General features: G+C 38.2%; 1 protein-coding gene and 1 long non-coding RNA gene across 5 annotated transcripts in view; one reads left to right on the top strand and one right to left on the bottom strand.

Annotated features, from left to right (window-relative positions):
- The window catches only part of stx8 (syntaxin 8), a 192335-nt gene that overhangs the window by 56018 nt on the left and 116626 nt on the right, over nt 1-19691 (bottom strand). For both annotated transcript variants that reach the window (XM_059948639.1, XM_059948640.1), the window contains exon 7: nt 2887-2988. In XM_059948639.1, the coding sequence (XP_059804622.1) occupies nt 2887-2988 (102 nt within the window). The remainder of the gene's footprint in view (nt 1-2886; nt 2989-19691) is intronic.
- Nucleotides 1-19691, top strand: part of LOC132380091 (uncharacterized) — a 42427-nt gene that overhangs the window by 10812 nt on the left and 11924 nt on the right. Inside the window, exons 1-3 of one of the 3 annotated variants that reach the window (XR_009507639.1) lie at nt 3027-3399; nt 7192-7324; nt 8737-9550. This is a non-coding gene — a long non-coding RNA (uncharacterized LOC132380091). Of the gene's footprint in view, nt 1-3026; nt 3400-7191; nt 7325-8736; nt 9551-19691 lie in introns of those variants that run through there. The other 2 variants (XR_009507638.1, XR_009507637.1) reach the window with 2 other exon arrangements.

Below are 19691 nucleotides of genomic sequence, written 5' to 3'. Positions count from 1 at the left end.
CTTTGTAAAATAAAATGTCATGGCTTCAACCACCGTTAACCTACTAATAAATTTGGAAACCATTATTCTCTGTTTTACAACTGAGTTAACAGCTCTCCCTTCAAGACAGAAACAATTTGGATCTGCTCAGGATGCAAAAACTTGCAAGGCTCATTCTCAAGAGGCAAAAGGGGTGGTAAATTACTTGTTAAATAGATTATTGTAGGAGGAACTGCACTCAGCAGGCTTAGAAACGATTAAGCCCTGGGAAATTCATTCACCAAATAACACTGCACTGGTTCTCATGTGTACCTTAATTCTGGATAATTTTCAGTTGAAAAAATTAATGTGACAACCTTCTGCGAAGGTGCTGATTTTAGTAAACTTTTAGCAACCAAAAGAAAAATACTTAATGGGGGAAAAAAAAGCAAGAATTTGATTCTACAGAGGACAGGGTCCCTAAAGGGCAACTCCTGACAAATCCCAGATTGTACTTGCCACTGTCTGCAGTTTGGCAACAAAACACAATGGCATCATGTATGTATACACTTTACAGGCTCAACCCTTATTCATGGTAGGAAGAGGTTTCACACATAATGAGCCTTGTAGAACAAGATTGAAGTTTCTTAATTAAGTCAGCTGAAAGACAGTCTAAGTAGTCTTCTGCTTAGATCCCTTAACCCCTAAAGAGTAGTGATCATCAAATCAAAGCATTAAAATCTAGCTCGGCAATCTTTATTTATTGTGCCCTGTGCCCAGTAGGGCCTCTTCAGCTCTCTCACCATTTCAGTGATTTTAGGCATGTTTCGGGTTTATAAACAAGTAACAAAGGGTCTTCTTGTGTGTCACGGAAGCCTTCCAGTAGGGCTGAATTTCATTCCTTTGCACAGCAAAGCAGCATAGCGGCTGGAGAGCTATTTAGCAAGATTCATCACATTAACATGTCTATACGAAATCAAAGAGTACATTAAAACATATCCAAGTATTAATACCACACCAGGATTCAGAAGAGAACAATTAAAATAACAATAAACAATTATGTGGAATTGCTTTCCCTTGACCAATTTAATTATCAGATACTTGCCTCTCATCAAACTACCCTTTATTTTGACTTAAGCAGCCTTCTATAACTCCTGTGAAAATCTCAATAAACATAATCCCTCTTCTGCTTTAGTTCCCTTATAATAATGATTCTCCAAACAAGAACCAATTGTTTTCTCACGTTAAGTCACAGTGTGAATTGCTTTAATTTTTCCGCTTTAGCAGCTGTGCAGGGTGGGTGACAAGGTGCTTGTAATAATGAGGCAGGGAAAACTAACAAGGCACCCAGATCTTGTGGTCAGGGAGCTGGAGCCCCACAGTTGCCTGGTGTCACAGAAGTAGCCTTCTAATTTTTTCTCATCCTACCAAGAGCCTTGGTAAAGGGATGTGGGGATAAAGAGGCTATCCAAACTAGCTTACGAAAGAGCAACAATCTCACCTTTTGCTGTTCTATACGCATGTATTCACTAGTTCCCTTTTTACCATCTACAATTCTATTTTTGTGATTTTTATTTGCCTGTCTACTCATTAGTGATGCCCAGCAACATTCAACAGACAAAGATTCTGTGTCAAACAAAGAAAGAGAGAAAAAAAAGAGAGGGGGACAAGGAATTCTCCATTCACTTCTGTAGGATTCATTAATATCCTAAACTGTTGGCACAGCCTAAAACAGTCATATGGTAACAAAGCGCACACTGACTCAGAGTCTGGGATCTTCAAATAAACTTTGTAGGCTGTCATGGCCACCAGGAAGCAGAATTAGTGCAATATTAGCTGACCTTCATTTTATTATTTCTTCAAACCTGACTGCTATACCCTGCTTACTCGTTACTAGGCTCCCTTGTGGAAAAATGTAAGCATTTCCCAGGCAATTCAGTGCAGGTTTGATAGGCAAATAAAACCTATCCTGAAGTAATATTTTTCACCTATTATTACGCTGCTCTATTTTTCATTTAGTTGTAGACCAGTGTTGTAAAAACAATGCTTTAGGTTAATGTTTTCTTCTGGAACAGAGATACATACTACAAAAGACAGACTGCCACGATCAATCCAACCACAGTGTTGTGATGCAGGAAGAACAATAAGCTTTTACTTTCCAGCCATGACATGTTGAATTGCGATTCTTAATAATGCAAATTCAAAGTGAACAGCAATAGTGATCTGCATTTTCGCAACAGAAAGGAGGTGTTTGTTGTGAAAATGGTTAATTATCAAACAAAAAAGTATCTTAAATATCAAAGTATATAATTATAAGGTGCTAATGAATAAAGGTGAAAGTGGCAACAAGAGAAAATGGTAAAATAGACCACACCACAGTCATTCAATATAGTACTAAAAGGAAGACAATTTTAAGGGTCACATGAAAGATAAAGGAATTTTCAAATACACATGAATTACCTACAGTAAATCTGTTTCTTCCTTTTTGGATAGAAAATAGTTTTAAATGTTTCCAATGCAAAAGAATTTAGGAAAATATCTAATTATAGGCACCATTAATAATAGATAGCTTTGGCAGAAGCCATGTGCTCTTGGAAAGTTAGACTGCCTGGGTGCAGGTCACTTGCGTGTGTACTGGTAACAGCTGCCGAGCCCTTACAGAGGGCAAGGAGGTGAGAATTACTGTCAATGAATCCTCACTTAGTGTTTGAACAGCTGCATATGCAAATTACATCATAAAGCAATGGCTTCTTCTTTTGTGATACAAAAGACTCCAAACAACAGTACATTTACAAATACATTCAACTCCCAAACACTACTTCTGATGGACAAGTGAGGGAAAGGGAGGACATTCAAGGAAAATCTAATAAAAGACAATATAATGCCACCTGGTGGAGTGAGGGGTCTATATTAAATACATCTGCATACCACAAGAAGTTGACTTCTTATCAACCAATTTGACACGTCTTGTTTCATTCTGAATTCTGGAGTCTGTTTTATCCACTAAATGTGTGAGGTCATCAATGATTTCTGCATGAAAAGGAAAAGAGAAAAAAAATATTAGTTTTCAAGTTGCTGTTTTGTCAGAATCCCAGATCGATGAAGGATGAAATACGATTATGGCAAGAACAGTGAAATACAATACGGTCACATTGGTGCTGTTGGTGAAACAGTAAAGCAAAGTTCAGCTAAAATATCAACACGCTCCTGGAGGAAAAACAGAAGAAAATTGGGTTTCAGTGTTCTGAAAGCTGAAGAAGATTGAGTCCCGAAGGAGAGTCTCAGCCTGAAACGTTGACTGTTCATTTCCGTAGATGCTATCTGGCGTGCTGAGTTCCTCTAGCATTTTGTGTGTTTTGCATCGGGTTTCAATAATCTTCTCCATTTACACTTACTAAATACTTTCTGGAGGTGATCACTGGCTGCTGTGTTTGCATTAAGGTCAGCATTCATCTATTTTGTATTATTATTATTCATTACAAAGTCGTCAGCTTGTACTTTTACTTCCAAAGTAAGATACTAGCTAAAACGATTAATCTTTAAAATTTTAAGAAGGAGGTTCCTACAATTCAATTCTATTCTGGAATCAGAAACTACAATTGATAGGAATTAACTGTGCTTTAGAAGAGATAAACCTCCATGAGATGTGCTAAATTTCAATGGTTTTATTTATCCAGGAATTAACCAAATTTCTCTGATAATTATAGGAAAGAAAGCAATTCAAAACGACCACAGTGGTGTACATATTCCTATCCAAGTATTTGTAACTTAAGCAATACAGTAATATTTGGATCTAGGATGGATCCTTGCCTGAAATAGAGAGAATTAAGTATGATCATTGAAGCTATAGTTTGGCACGAAAAGAGCTAGAAAAAAAGCAATGTACTTGCAAGTGTCCAGTATTTTCATCATTTAAAAACCATTTTGAGAATCAGTGCACAAATTCAGAAGTAAAATTCTTTACAATGATTGTCACCTGAAGTAAACTGCTCTGCATTCCTCATGTGTAATATTTACTTTGAAATCCGTGTCTTTTGGATACTTATTTCACTAGGTATTTGAAGACAGACAGCGGGTGTCAACATCTCTTAAATGATTCAGGAAGGTCATGAAAATATCTGATCACAAATCACTCCATGGTGAACTAAATCTACCTGCAAACAACCAGTGAGCTAACTTACAGACTAACCAGCTGTTTGATGCAAGCTATTTCTTAAAGCCATTTGTGGATTTCTTTTGCCCCAGGGAGCAGACTGACAAGAAAATTCTACAATGAAATGTGGACTAGTTCCTAGGGTTAGACATTTGTTTTAAATTGATTGCTGTCAAAACTTTTTACATATTTATATGCAGAGACTTCAAATTATATCCAATCATGTAATTGTCGGTGAAGCAAATCCAGGATAAACCTCCCCCCCCCTAAAAAGCAAAAAAAACCTTACAGTATGTGTGTGAATATTTGGAAGTTTTTTGTTTTAAATTATTCTGACACTGCTAAATTCCTATCCAAATTCACTGATAATTAACCTGATTTCTATACTGATTGGGATCAGTATCAGGTAAAAGACTGTCAGGTCATTGTTTATGATATTGTATTACCATTGAACTTATAGTTACAAAAAAACAGAATGTTTGTTCACAGTCTCTACATTTGCAATATTCTAATATCTACTTCACAGCCAAGACAAAAAGCAGAACTGTCAGACATTTAGCACTTTCAAAGTGCACATTTTAAGCGTTGACTGTCATCTGTAACTACAGTGGGAGGTAGAATTGTAGGTGGTTTGCATACAAAATCAAAATCAAGCCACTTGCAAAGCATTTTTTTTCCAGAATGCATTTGTTGCTGAGTTCTGGGGGTGGGGGGGGGGGAATGACCCATTTATTTCCATTCTCCATCCCTAACAGTGAGAAATAAAATCTGCTGGTCACCGCAGTCATAAAAAAAAAATCACATTCTGCTTATACAGTGGCATGCAAAAGTTTGGGCACCCGGGTCAAAATTTCTGTTATTGTGAACAGTTAAGTGAGAAGATGATGAAGTGATCTCTAAAAGTCATAAAGTTAAAGATGAAACATTCTTTTCAACATTTTAAGCAATATGAGTGTATTATTTTTGTTTTGTACAATTTTAGAGTGAAAAAGAGGAAAGGAGCACCATGCAAAAGTTTGGGCACCCCAAGAGATTTGAGCTCTCAGCTAACTTTTACCAAGGTCTTCGACCTTAATTAGCTTGTTAGGACTATGGCTTGTTCACAGTCATCGTTAGGAAAGGCCACGTGATGCAAATTTCAAAGCTTTATAAATACACTGACTCCTCAAACCTTGTCCCAACAATTAGCAGCCATGGGCTCCTCTAAGCAGCTACCTAGCACTTTGAAAATTAAAATAAATTATGCCCACCAAGCAGGAGAAGGCTATAAGAAAGTAGCAAAGCGTTTTCAAGTAGCCGTTTCCTCAGTTCGTAATGTAATTAAGAAATGGCAGTTAACAGGAACGGTGGAGGTCAAGTTGAGGTCTGGAAGACAAAGAAAACTTTCAGAGAGAACTGCTCGTAGGATTGCTAGGAAGGCAAATCGAAACCCCCGTTTGACTGCAAAAGACCTTCAGGAAGATTTAACAGACTCTGGAGTAGTGGTTCACTGTTCTACTGTGCAGCGACACCTGCACAAATATGACCTTCATGAAACAGACATCAGGAGAAAACCTTCCCTGTGTCTTCACCACAAAATTCAGCGTCAGAAGTTTGCAAAGGAACATCTAAACAAGCCTGATGCATTTTGGAAACAAGTCCTGCAGACTGATGAAGTCAAAATAGAATTTTTTGGCCACAATGAGCAAAGGTATGTTTGGAGAAAATGGGTGCAGAATTTCATGAAAAGAACATCTCTCCAACTGTTAAGCATGGGGGTGGATCTATCATGCACAGGGAACATTTCACTGGGAGAGGGAAGAATGAATTCAATTAAATATCAACAGATTCTGGAAGCAAACATCATACCATCTGTAAAAAAGCTGAAGATGAAAAGAGGATGGCTTCTACAACAGGATAATGATCCTAAACACACCTCAAAAACCACAGTGGACTACCTCAAGAAGTGCAAGCTGAAAGTTTTGCCATGGTCCTCACAGTCCTCTGACCTAAACGTTATCAAAAATCTGTGGATAGACCTCAAAAGAGCAGTGCATGCAAGACAGCCCAAGAATCTCACAGAACTAGAAGCCTTTTGCAAGGAAGAATGGGCAAAAATCCCCCAAACAAGAATTGAAAGACTCTTAGCTGGCTACAGAAAGTGTTTACCAGCTGTGATACTTGCCAAAGGGGGTGTTACTAATTACTGACCATGCAGGGTGCCCAAACTTTTGCTTCGGGCCCTTTTCCTTTTTTGTTATTTTGAAACTATAAAACATGGAAATAAAAAAGTAATCTTGCTTAAAATATTAAACCATCTTTAACTTTATGCCTTTTGGAAATCAGGTCATCTTTTACTCACTTAGCTATTCACAGTAACAGAAATTTTGACCAGGGGTGCCCAAACTTCTGCATGCAACTGTATGCATCTTTATCTCTTTAATTCTCACTTCACAGGAACCATTGTTTTCATACTTCCAATGCACATGTATAAACATATCAACAACCAAACCAAAAAAAATGGTTCTGATTTAAAGTGTCTCACAAATGCAATTGATTAATCCTACAATACAGTATAACCAACACTTTGCAAGATACATCTCCGTGGGGGGACCACTTTCTAAAATGCTGATGCAATATTATGAATATAATTCTCATGTTGCGTTAAGCTGTGGATCAAATGTTCATTGAATGTCCTGAAGTTTTCCTGAACACACCCATTTTGTATACTGAATAAATAAATTTAAATATAGCTTTACAATTGTTTTTTGTAAATCTCAACCAAAAGATTAGAATACATGCAAAATACAGAATGTGCAGAGATCAGTGCAAGCACGATACCGAGCGACGTAATAATGTTGATGGCTACAAATTCCTCCCTATACCAGTTTCAGACACGTAGGGCAGTCTAAACATGCATTCCGCCAAGAGAAAAAGGTCTTGAAACATTGACTCATAGTTGACCCCAACTTTTATGTCAAGCTTTTGCATATTCTTACAAAAATACTCGAAACAGACCAAAAAATACAGTGTTTAATGAAAGTACCTTCAGTTGACCGGATATAAATTCAAACCTTATAATATCCTGTATTTTCCTACAGTTCTGGAAAAACTCCAGCTAACTAAAGAGAAACAACCAAGGTTTTCAGCAGTTTGCCTGAATGTTTTACAAAACAGTTACTGAGAAAACAATCTGACAGACTGTATAACCACAAAGCAAGACTAAACCAAAAGGTAAGAGCTGGATCAGTAACTCTTCTAACCTTAGGCATCAACAAGTATGTCATCACTGTTTTTTCTACACATGCTGGATGCACTCTATAAAACCCACTTATTTAATTTGCATGTGTTCTGATTTTCCCATCCGAAGTAGTTAAACATTACTGCTAATATCTATCTGAAACCATTTCAAAAATTAAAACTTAAAAAGAAAAAAAACAAGAGATATTCTGTAGCGCTCTCTCCTTCTCCTTACATATCAACTCAGCTTTCAACTGCACTGGAGGTTTAATGACAACTTGTGAGGCCCCATCACTCTTGTGTGCTTGGATGCACAGGAAACTGCACAATAGCCTGGCCAGTGGAAGGGCTAGTCATCTCATGTTTGCATCAGAAAAATGTGCTAAATACTCCCATCAAAATTCAGGGTCTTTTCGTTGTCAAGGACAAAGAATGAAAAGCATGCTTGGGAAACAGCTTATTTCATTCGCCAACAGCAAGCAAATCTTCTAAAATAGATGATAGAAATTCACAGAAGTTAACCACTGCTCTTTACAAATGTTGGTTTTCAATTAGTGCTCTGCTATTATGCCAAAATCATCCCCTTCCTCAATGAAACAGAATGCAGATTAGGCAAAGTGTATTTCTCAAAAGGTGGGACTTAAGGCAAAAACATCTTTTTTGACGTACCGCATTGCACCAACTAGTGAAACACAGATCTCCTCACTATACAGACCCCCAGGACATGCGTCCATAAACAATTTGAGGTTTCTGAGTTGACTGATGGGGCCAATGTAAGAACCACCTGAATGTTGTGGGTGAGACAGGTGTGCTTAGTTGGTTAGGTAATTGGTGTTCATCTTCCATTCTTTGTATTGGGTTCTTGTGTGTTCTTGACAAATGTCAGCAAGGTTCTCACTACTATCCTGAATGCTCCTCCTCCATTTTCAGTGAGCTTGGGCCATGGACTGATTTGAATCACTCGGGATATTAAATTTTTCAAAGTTTTAGAACATCCTTAATTTTTCTACCCCTCACTCCACCTGCTATAGTGAACACCTGTTCCAGGAGTCAGGTAAGGATGTAAACAATCTGGCCCACTCATCACAGTAGTTAGCATGATAGGGCCCTTAATCCTACAGATCTTGACCAGGGAGAAGAGGCCAACCTTGGTTCACTTAGTCTGTGAAGATACTGTGATGACAATGAACGAATGAAAATCATGTGAATATCGATTCCTCATGTTTGTGAAGGAAGTAAGAAATAAAGTCAATTCAATTCATTGCTTTAAGGTGCTTTATGAATATATAGTCCGTGTCTTAGAAGAGTACAGGAGGGCAAGGATCATAACTGTATCATGGACTATAGGCTTAGGGCTGAGTTTGATGACCTCCTTATCAAATATTTTTCTTTTCACTTTTCTACAGATGGACAAAAGAGCTGTGCTGGTGCTCAGAAGGCCGTGGTGAATTTCATCATTGTCCATATTCATTGATGGATGGCACACTAGATATTGAAGGTAGTCTGTGTCTTGTCATTGACCTATCTCTATAATCGAAGGGTGGCGCTGCTCAATGATCACTATTTGTTATAATGATCATTATTTTGCAGTTTAAGGCCCATCCTCTCAGTGGATTAGTAGAAGATGACACGGAGTCTGGCATATGTGCATACTTGCATGCCACAAAGTGGAAAGTGGATGGATTATTGGAGGAGAGGGGGGCAGGGTGGGATGAGGAGAAACCCATGGGCAAAGAGTATGTGTGCTTGAACCCCCTCATGGGCTCACTGTTTCAGAGCATGTACAAAGACACTATCTATATGAGTTCTGAAATAAATTTGTTACTCAAACAAGATCTAAAAACAAGACATTTAAATGTGTGCAATTAAAGATGGATGCTATGATTTTTAAAACAGGAAAAAGATTGATTTTATTTAAATATTTATATGCTTCATGTATTATGCCTTTAAATGAATGTTCTTATTCAGGTGTTCAACTCTCTCAAGGGACAAAGCCTATTATAGCCATCCTAACTGTGTATTCTTAAACTACAGGGAGGGGATTTCCTTTCCTATTGTTTCCAAGAGTACTAATAGGCACAAGGCCACCAAAGAATTATTTCTGGCCAAGGAACACTGTCAATTGTGAGACCTTGTGTTTTTCTTTCAGTTTCTTCTACAACTGTTGGAATTCATCAAAAACATTTTACTGTCAGGGAATCTTCTCCTGTTTTTTTTCCATTTGCACTAGTTTAAACACACAGATATGTGCCTTTTAGCTACCCAGGTTAATTATTAGTGATTATTATAAGCAATCTGCTGAAATGTTCATAGAATTCTTAATTAAAACATTACTTTTGGTACTACTTTTAAATCTTTTTCCTGCTTTCATATAAAAATATCAAGATAAGAACAACATGTAGAATCCGTGTGTGGTTTCTTTTGAATACATTGATTCAAATTACTAGATACAGTCTTGGGCAGTCACACACACTACGATTCTCAATACCCTGACAGTTCCACTAAATGCTCCCTTGAATCACTCCTGCTCATGGTGTCTGCACAAAGCACTTCCTCCATGAGCTACCTTGACAACAACATACAGGGAACAATGGGTTGTTGAGTCTCTGCATTATTACATAAAAGCTTTTCTGGAACACCCTGTCACAAGCTATTTGTCAGAAAACACATTTATATCAGAACATATGCACAAGTAAAAAAAAGTGAAATCATCGAGATAGGATCCTGAAGTGTTTTTTTTTACAAACAAGTATCTCCATTGCCAGAATGCATCTGTAGCTGAACTACTTCGGAACAAAAGTCGTAACTAGTTTGTCTCTAACGTATAAACTATTAATCTTGGTATAATTTAATTCTGGCACACAGTGTTATTGTGATGTCAGACATAATATTAAGATATGGAATATTAAGCAGTGAAATAACTGCTAATTTTACACCAAACTTGTAAAGTTGATATATTCTGAGTTGACACTTTAAGATTTAACTGCTCTCTGCTGAGTCCTCAGACAAATAAGATCTATCACACAAGCTAGAAAAAAAGAGAAGCAGAGTTATCAGGCAACCAGTATCCCATACCACATTCTTGTTTATGAAAGCTTACTTTGCATCGATTACCTGCCACATTATCTATATTACAACAGCAGTTACAATTGAAAAAATACTTCATGGATTTGTAAACCACATTGACATGCACAGAAATAGACATTACTGATGCTATGTAAACAAAAAATATTTCTTCCTTCTTTGTAAAACTCTTCTTGCTGAAGTTCTGGTCTTCATAAACTGAAACTCAAAACTCGCCTATTAAATCACATTACTTCCTGCCCTTGCAATTCTTTATTGGCTGACTGTTCTCTAACATCATCCTCACTTCTGCCAAGGCCTCAGCCTTTCATTCAGCCTCACAAACCAGGACAAAGCCCCTGCTCTTCTGCAACTTCATTTTTTTTGCCTCCACTCCAATGTTTACTTTAGCTCATTCTCCATTCTTTTCACCTTGCTATCTTTCTTACTCTAAATCTAACTACTTGTTCACCCTCCTGATGCTCAGCCATGCCGTTCTGTACCTGAACAGCTTAGCCATTTAAGTACAACTTGTTTAATAATATTATTAAGACTTTATCCAAGCAGATGTATTGTTCTTAATAGTCATTGCATTACAGTATGCAAAATAATCATTTTGGGCACTTTATACTTACAGTTATCAAATATTTCCATTGACATTTTATTGCTGACACCCTTCCCATCTTAGATTTCTATAACCAGTTACTACGGCCAACAAGGCACAATATTAGAGCAAATCATTGACTAAAAAGAGATAGCTGATGATAGACAAGAAATCTAAAACAGATGCTCACTTTCCTCCCAGGAACGAATAAAATCATTATGTTACGAAGGTATTTTCTCTGGTTTGCAACGTGGAAGAAAGTCAAGTTCAAATAGAAATAGAAATATAATACATATAATACGTATAAAAAGGGCAAGCATTCAAAGGACACCTCAACCAACAGTGCACTGATGATGTCTCCTCAGATGGTGATGAAATGTTTACAACAAAATTGCCAAGGTTGGAGAACAATTCAACTCAACCATCGACCACCTGAGCTAGATATTTTCTGAAGTACTTCCAAATATAATACAATTCATTGAAAGCAATGCATAACATAGGTATGCCATTTCACTCATTTTTTACACTAATACTGTTTGAAGATTATGAAGTGAAAGATCTGAAATGTCTGTGAAGGTGCCTGAAAGACTGGTGAATGAATATGGACGCAGCTCCGATCTATTAATAAAAAGATAGCAGTACAAGTAAAATAGAACACATTCCTTTTAAAGTCAAGTGATAAATGGCTGGATCCAGCAATCAGAAGACAAATACATGCAGAAATCAGGTGCAGTGTCAAAACATAAGTAGCCCTTCAGCATCTGTGTGTATGTTTGTACTTGAAAGCAGAGCAGCGATTATGGACAAGACTCAATCAAGCACGTAGATGGAACATGAACAGGAAAGTGTACAAAAGGAACAATTCTTCAATTTCACACACTGCCATTCTATCAAAGTAGTTTTAGAGTCAAACTGCCACGCTTCTGCCTGCTTCAATACCACTTGCCATATTCTCTTTCAAATAAAATACAAACAGCAGTTGCAGTATGCATACCAGCAGAGCTTTCAACAAATCGCTGAAAACTATCATAATATCGAAAAGCATATTTAGAAGATGAATTTTCTCTCAAAGGAACTAAGATCAAAGCCTCAGTTCATATTGCCCGAATGGAATCTTACTTCCAAAATGTAACCTGTACTTCGGCAAGATTCTCCCTTTTTGAAACACTATTACTTATTACTAAAGAATGAAACAATATGCACAGCAATGCTGAGAGGATTATTTCAGTGGTGGTGCAATACAATTAACAAATGCACAATAAGGAGACTCTCCTACTCCATTAATAACTGAACTTGCATCTACAGTATCAAACGCAGTAAATTTACTAGTTGTTAAAGATTCGATTTGAACATATCTACAAATTTGATTCATGCCTCAAGACTTTAAAAATTACATTAGGATCTGCAAAACTTCCAGTTTACTACCGAAAGGTTTTGTTAGATATCAAAAAGAATTACACTTCCGAGTTTCAAATAAATATAAATCAGAGGATAGCATACACAGGTCCAATTCAACCTATCATAGTCTGAACAAATGAGAAAACTTCACACCAGATTGCTCCTGAAATCCTCTCAGCTCAAGATTAATAGCAGAGAACAAACTATCTTCAAACCACTCCACCCCTCATATCTGGTTCAATAAGACCAGAGAAGGTAGAAAAAGAAAACGTATGTAAAAATAGTATAAAGCTTTTGAGATATCAGAGGAAGGTACATTACTATACCAGGCATTGCATTAAATTTGCCTTCCTGCTAGTTTCTTATGTTCTTATGAAAAATCATACCTAGTTTAGGAAATTGAGTGATAAATAAAGTCTTCTAAAAATAATTTTTTAGAACCTGCACTTCACCAGGAAAGCCAGCATTCATTTCCTATCTGTAATTGCTCTTCAGAAGGTGGTGGTAAGCTGTCTTTTTGAGCTATTACAGCCATTTTGGTGTAGGCACTTCCACAGTGAGAGTGTCTTCATGATTTAGACCCAGTAGCATTGAAGAACCAGAGACAGTGAAAATATCAAGCAGATTTTTGCATCATCTTTGGGGATGGGAGAGATTCCAGAGGATTGGAGGGTTGCAGATGTTGTTCCCTTATTCAGGAAAGGGAGTAGAGATAGCCCAGGAAATTATAGACCAGTGAGTTTTACTTAAATGGTTGGTAAGTTGATGGAGAAGATCCTGAGAGGCAGGATTTATGAACATTTGGAGATGTATAATATGATTAGGAATAGTCAGCATTGGCTTTGTCAAGGGCAGGTCGTGCCTTACGAGCTTGATTGAATTTTTTGAGGATGTGACTAAACACATTGATGAAGGAAGAGCAGTAGATGTAGTGTATATGGATTTCAGCAAGGCATTTGATAAGCTACCCCATGCAAGGCTTATTGAGAAAGTAAGGGGGCATGGGATCCAAGGGGACTTCGCTTTGTGGATCCAGAACTGGCTTACCCACAGAAGGCAAAGAGTGGTTGTAGACGGGTCATATTCTACATGGAGGTCAGTGACCAGTGGTGTGCCTCAGGAATCTGTTCTGGGACCCTTACTCTTCGTGATTTTTATAAATTACCTGGATGAGGAAATGGAGGGATGGGTTAGTAAGTTTGCTGATGACACAAAGGTTGGGAGTGTTGCGGACAGTGTGAAGGGCAGTCAGAGGTTACAGCAGGGCATTGATAGGATGCAAAACTGGGTTGAAAAGTGGCAGATGTTCAACTCAGGTAAGTGTGAGGTGGTTCAGTTTGGTAGGTCAAATATGAAGGCAGAATATAGTATTAATGGTAAGACTCTTGGCAGTGTGGAGGACCAGAGGCATCTTGGGGTCAGAGTCCATAGAATGCCTAAAGCAGCTGTGCAGATTCACTCTGTGGTTAAGAAGGCATACAGTGTATTGGCCTTCATTGATTGTGCAATTGAATTGAGGAGCTGAGAGGTAATGTTGCAGCTATATAGGACCCTGGTCAGACCCCACTTGGAGTACTGTGCTCAGTTCTGGTTGTCTCACTTCAGGAAGGATGTGGAATCCATAGAAGGGGTGCAGAGGAGATTTACAAGGACGTTGCCTGGATTGGGGAGCATGCCTTATGAAGACAGGTTGAGTGAACAGCCTTTTCTCCTTGGAGTGACGAAGGATGAGAGATGACCTGATACAGGTGTATAAGATGATGAGAGGCATTGACCGTGTGGATAGTCAGAGGCCTTTTCCCAGGGCTGAAATGGCTGCCACAAGAGGGCACAGGTTTATGGTGCTTGGGAGAAGATAAAGAGGAGATGTCAGGGGTAAGTTTTTTTTTACTCAGAGGGTGGTGAGAGTGTGGAATGGGCTGCCGGCAATGGTGGTGGAGGTGGATATGTTGGGGTCTTTTAAGAGACTTTTGGATTGGTACATGGAGCTTAAAAAAATAGAGGGCTATGGGTAACCCTAGTAATTTCTAAAGTAGGGACGTGTTTGGCACAATTTTGTGGGCCGAAGCGCTTGTATTGTGCTGTAGGTTGTCTATGTTCTATGCTTATGATTTCCAACTGGCAGGACATACTTAAGTGAGGGGAGAGTGTTACCTCACCTATTCAAACTATTTGTCACCAAGAACAACAATTTGCTATAACAAATTGCTATCAACATAGAAAAAGATCATTTTGCTGAAACTGTCAACCAGGGAATGATTCAAGGCAGAATGAACCACTCTCCTTTCCAGCTAATTTAGAGCCATTAGAGCACATCCCCAACTGCATAATTAACAGCATGATCAACATGTATGGGCACAAAGTCATCTACCACTTGGCAATGTAATGTGTTGAATTTCAATGTCACCACACCAATGGTTTTATAAACTGCTTCATTTTTCTTATGTTGGATGAAAAAAAACGAATGTTACATTTGATACACTATGTATTATTCCTAAAAGAATTTAACATGGTCCATTCACATGCAACAACATTTTTTATTTATGTGTTGGAGTTCACCATGGAATTCTTACATAGAGCACGTACAAAGATACGGAATAAAGGCAGATTGACACAAAAACCGCAGATAGTGTACATTACTACAAATCAAAACAAATAATTAGAACAGCAGAATAATGACTCAAGTTAGGAAAACCAGTTATCAACTACTTTGAATGAGAGAGTAAATTACTTAATTTCATTTTCCTCCACATGCACTGTCACAAACACTGAGCACTTATAATTCTTAAAACAAACTTAATCTCTCCTGGCAGGCTTGATGACGAAAGAATTCATCATCACTGATGTACAATTAACAAAATTTGTTAAATTTGATACCACTTTTGGGACACACTGAAACTCAGGGGCAGTTGGTACTCTGTACTACAACCAAAATATACAAATTACTAAAGCTCACATCTTTAGAGAACAGATGACCTGATACTCTTTCATAATCAAATTCAAATCTGAATGTAGGAATCAGAACACATTCAAAATATTTATTGCATTAGCAAATGTCACATAAATGAAAAAAGACAGAAAATACTGAAAACATTAACTTCCAGACAGAAATCAGAATTGAGTAGCATTTACTGTAAGTAGAATTATTTCATAAGGCAGTGATGCATTGGGAATATCCAATCATTTAGAATCAAATTTATGATCAGTGAGTTGCTTTGTTGTCTTTCCTCTCTCGCTGTGAAATGGAAACATCTCTTTCTCCTTTATTAGGGAGAGACAGAACCTGTGATATGTCAAATACCGGGTGAACACGTAGTCCTTGGTAGTCTGGGTCTTTGCTGTTGCTTTTGCTGCACACTTGAGTGTTCAGTGGCGGGTGCCAAAGCTTTTTTTTGCCAGTGGGGGGAGTGGGGGATCGTCTTTGGGGTTCTAACACTTAACAGCCATTCATTCTTTGGGGCACTCCTCTGTTTTCGTGAGCGGTTACGAAGAGAAAGCATTCCAGGATGTATATTGTATACATTAAATGTACCTTTGAAACCTCTGAAACCTTGGAATCTATTATTACTATATAACGCGAAATCTGTTGTTTTGTGGCAGCAGTACAGTTGAAAGACATAGAATGATAAATAATACAAATAAATAATGGAAAGTAAGCAATAATGAGGTAGTCTTTTCAGGATTCTGATAGAAAAGGGGAGAAAGCTGTTCTAAATCATTGATTGTAGGTTTTCAGGTTCCTATACCTCCTCCCTAATGGTGGACACGAGAAAAGGGCATGTCCCAGATGGAGGGCATCCTTAATGTTGGTTGCTGCCTTTTTGAGATACCACTCTTGTTCAGGGCACTGTATGTGAATTTAGCAGATATCCATCCTTTGGGATCTCAGAGGTATTATGCACGAATTTGAAAACTCACAAGTTTCCAAGGTAGCTGAAGTGCTGACAAAACATGGTATCCACCTCTCGAACATTTTAAAATAAGTGTAAAAGTGTCACAGTATTTGAAATGTCAGCTCAAAAATTCATGGTTTATCCCCTGGCCTGTGCTGAGTCAGCTAGAAAATAGGGAGGCTTAAATGAGTTTTTTGTAGAATTTGGTTGTGGTGGAAATTTATTCAGGATTATATGGATGCCAGCTCTGGAGAGGGTGCTGCAATGTCTACTGCTCTCAAGATCAAATGTAATGGTGCGTAACTGATGCGTGCAAAGCCAAGCCAAAGACAATTTACCACCTTTAAGAAAAATGCACTTAGATAGATACGGATGACAAGGTTCAAGAACCTTAGGTAAAGCGAGACATTATAAATTTAGTTGGTGCGTGGCCAAGTGGTTAAGGTGTTGGTCTAGTGATCTGAAGGTTGCTAGTTCAAGCCTTAGCTAAGGCAGCCTGTTGTGTCCTTCCAAGGCGCAACTTCAGTGGAAAAAAGAATAGGAGAGCTAAAGCTGCCAATAAAATGACCTTAACAAGTAGGAAAAAAGACATGGCATTTTATACTTATATTAGAAGGAGGTTGGCTGGGGAAAGGGCAATTCCATTCAAGGACAAAGGTGGGAATTTATGTATGGAGCAACTGAAAGTGGGTGAGAATATTAGTGATACTTTAGAATATCCACCAAGGAGAAGGACATGGGGTGATGGTTATATCAGGAGGAATATGCTGATATTATATTTCACATTGATATTAAGGAAGGTGAGATGTTGAGTGTCCTGACAAGTTCCCAAACTTGATAGAATTCATCCTATGATATCAAGTGAAGAAAAGGAAAAGATTACTAGGGCACTGACAGAGACTTTTATATCCTCTTAAGCCATATCAGTGTCAAAGGACACAGCAGGACATACAGAAGCTGGAAAGTTGGGTAGAGAAATTGCATATGGAGTTTAATCTGGACAAGTTTAGGGTGTGCATTTTGGGAGGTCAAATAGAAGAGGAAAGTATTAAATAAAAGGCAAAAGCATTTAGAACAACACTTAAGAAAAATTTAGACAGAAGCATGAATGGGCAGTGAAAAGAAGGTTATGGACCATGAGCAGACAGATGGGATTAGTTAAAATTGGCATCCTGGTCGGAGCATACAATGTGGGCCAAAGGGCCTGTACATGTGTTCTGTGTTGTTCTAAAGTTTCAGTCACATACCAAGTGTAAGTGGCTAATCAGAAATAATCTTATAACTGCCTCAATGTCATTACCTGTAAAAGGCCTGGGGAGTTTCAAATGTCAAGATACTACATGATGCAATTTGATGTTTATGATGAGGCTAAGCCTGTACACAATAGATATACATGTGTGCACGTTCTGATCAAGGATTACAGACTGATTTAATTCATAAGCTATGCATGACTTATACTGCCCCATGGCTGACATGAAATATCTGAGCACACAACAGGAAGCAAATGGCCTCTGGGATATTCTGGTTTTATATGATTTTGTAGCAAATCATACCTTGTATTTAGCATTCGAGGCAATGAGAGAACTCTTGATTTAAACTTTTATCATCTTAACAATACATAATACAACAATTCTGATATTTCCAACCTGTTTCAATAAGGGCCTTATTGCACTGTATATCATGTTACTAGACACATTTTCACTTAATATTTTTTTCTCAACAATATTTTTATTGTTTTTTTAAATAGTACAAAAGAGGGTTTGTCTAGTGCATAACAAATGTATTAAGTGTACAATTCACTTCTATGAAAGAGATGCACCCATAGTATAATCATGCTTTGGTTGCATCCCTGCTCTAACCCACCCCTCCCAATTCCCATCTCCAAGCCATCACATTGCATTAGCAAAAAGGGTTAAACAGAACTTTTGTCCCCACAGAGCTGCATTGGTATAGAGAAGGTGTATTTTCCTAATACATAGACTGTTGTTTGTTTACAAATCTGAGTCTGTAGAATTTTACTGGAAAATGCTGGAGGTCAGGGATTTATGTGCAGATGAAAGGAAGAAAGGATGGACCTTTAGTTTGGCTGGGAATTCTGAAAATATTCAAGAAAGGGTCCCCACACCTTTTGGAACTTTATGTCTGAATTGAGAATTGAAAAATGGATCTGCTCAAGGTGTAGACTGGACATGATGTCCCTGAGCCACGATGCGTGGGCGGGCGGGGCAGCATCCCTCCACCTGAGCAAGACTGTGCACCTGGCCAAAAAAAGAGGCAAAAGACACCGCGCGACGTTTGGTCGGATTTAGGTGTGTGTCCCTCTCTCCGGAGGTACCAAAAAGAGCAATCAAGGGGTTAGGTTCCAAATTGTAATTAAGTTTTTTGGGATAGAGTTCGGAAAACATCTTCCCAGTATTTTTCCAAGCTAGGGCATGTCCAGTACATGTGAATAAGGGAAGCCTCACCCCTTTTACATTTGTCGCAGTAGGGATTAACGTCTGGGTAAATGCGAGATAATTTAGTTTTAGACAAATGGGCCCTGTGTACGACCTCGAACTATAACAGGCAATGGTGGGCACATAAAGAGGTTGAGTAAACTAACTTGAGAACTGAATCCCATACATCGTCTGACAGTGTGGAAATTTAAATGTTGCTCCCAGGCAGTTTTAATTTTGTCAAGGGCGGCTCACCTTAGAACTGCTAGCCTGTCGCAAATAGTAGATATTAGACCTTTGCGCAATGTATTCATGCAGAGAAACATATCAACGACATTCATTTAATATTTTAACAATATAAAAATTCTTTTCCCTCAAAGCACTTATCACTGAGGTCAATAAACACCTAAGCTTCTTTCACTTTGTGGAATTGAATTTAACATTTTGTGTGTGTTGCTTGAATTTCCAGCCACTGCAGATTTCCTCCTGCTTGCTGTGACACATACTCATTTGCCTGGACACCTGACACCATTGCTTTTCCAGTGGAGTGAAATGACAACCTGATTTTCATTCTGTCTCCGATTTTAGCTCATGAGCTCAGTACATCTAAGACTATAATGTAACCTGGAGATTGTTCATGCCGGAGAAAACCGAACTGGCAATCACGTTAATGGAGAGCAAGAGTTGCTTGATTGCACTGTGGATGCCACCTTCCATCACTGTGTTGATGACTGAGAGTAGGCTGTTTAGACGGAGGTTAACCAAATAGGATTTGTCTGACTTTTTGGAAAAGGAACACTCACAGACAATCTTCCACAATCATTGCGTGGATGCCAGATAATTATACTGTAACATCTTAACTATATCTGTGCAGTCACTCAAATAGAGTGTGACATTCATCTAGGGCTGTCTGTTTGAGGGTCCTCAAGTGGCTGCACCATGACCGGGGCTTCCAGTCCTCACAATCA

The sequence above is a fragment of the Hypanus sabinus genome, chromosome 23, assembly GCF_030144855.1.
Source record: "Hypanus sabinus isolate sHypSab1 chromosome 23, sHypSab1.hap1, whole genome shotgun sequence".
Taxonomy (NCBI): Eukaryota; Metazoa; Chordata; class Chondrichthyes; order Myliobatiformes; family Dasyatidae; genus Hypanus; species Hypanus sabinus.
This window is presented reverse-complemented; position numbering and strand designations above follow the sequence as displayed.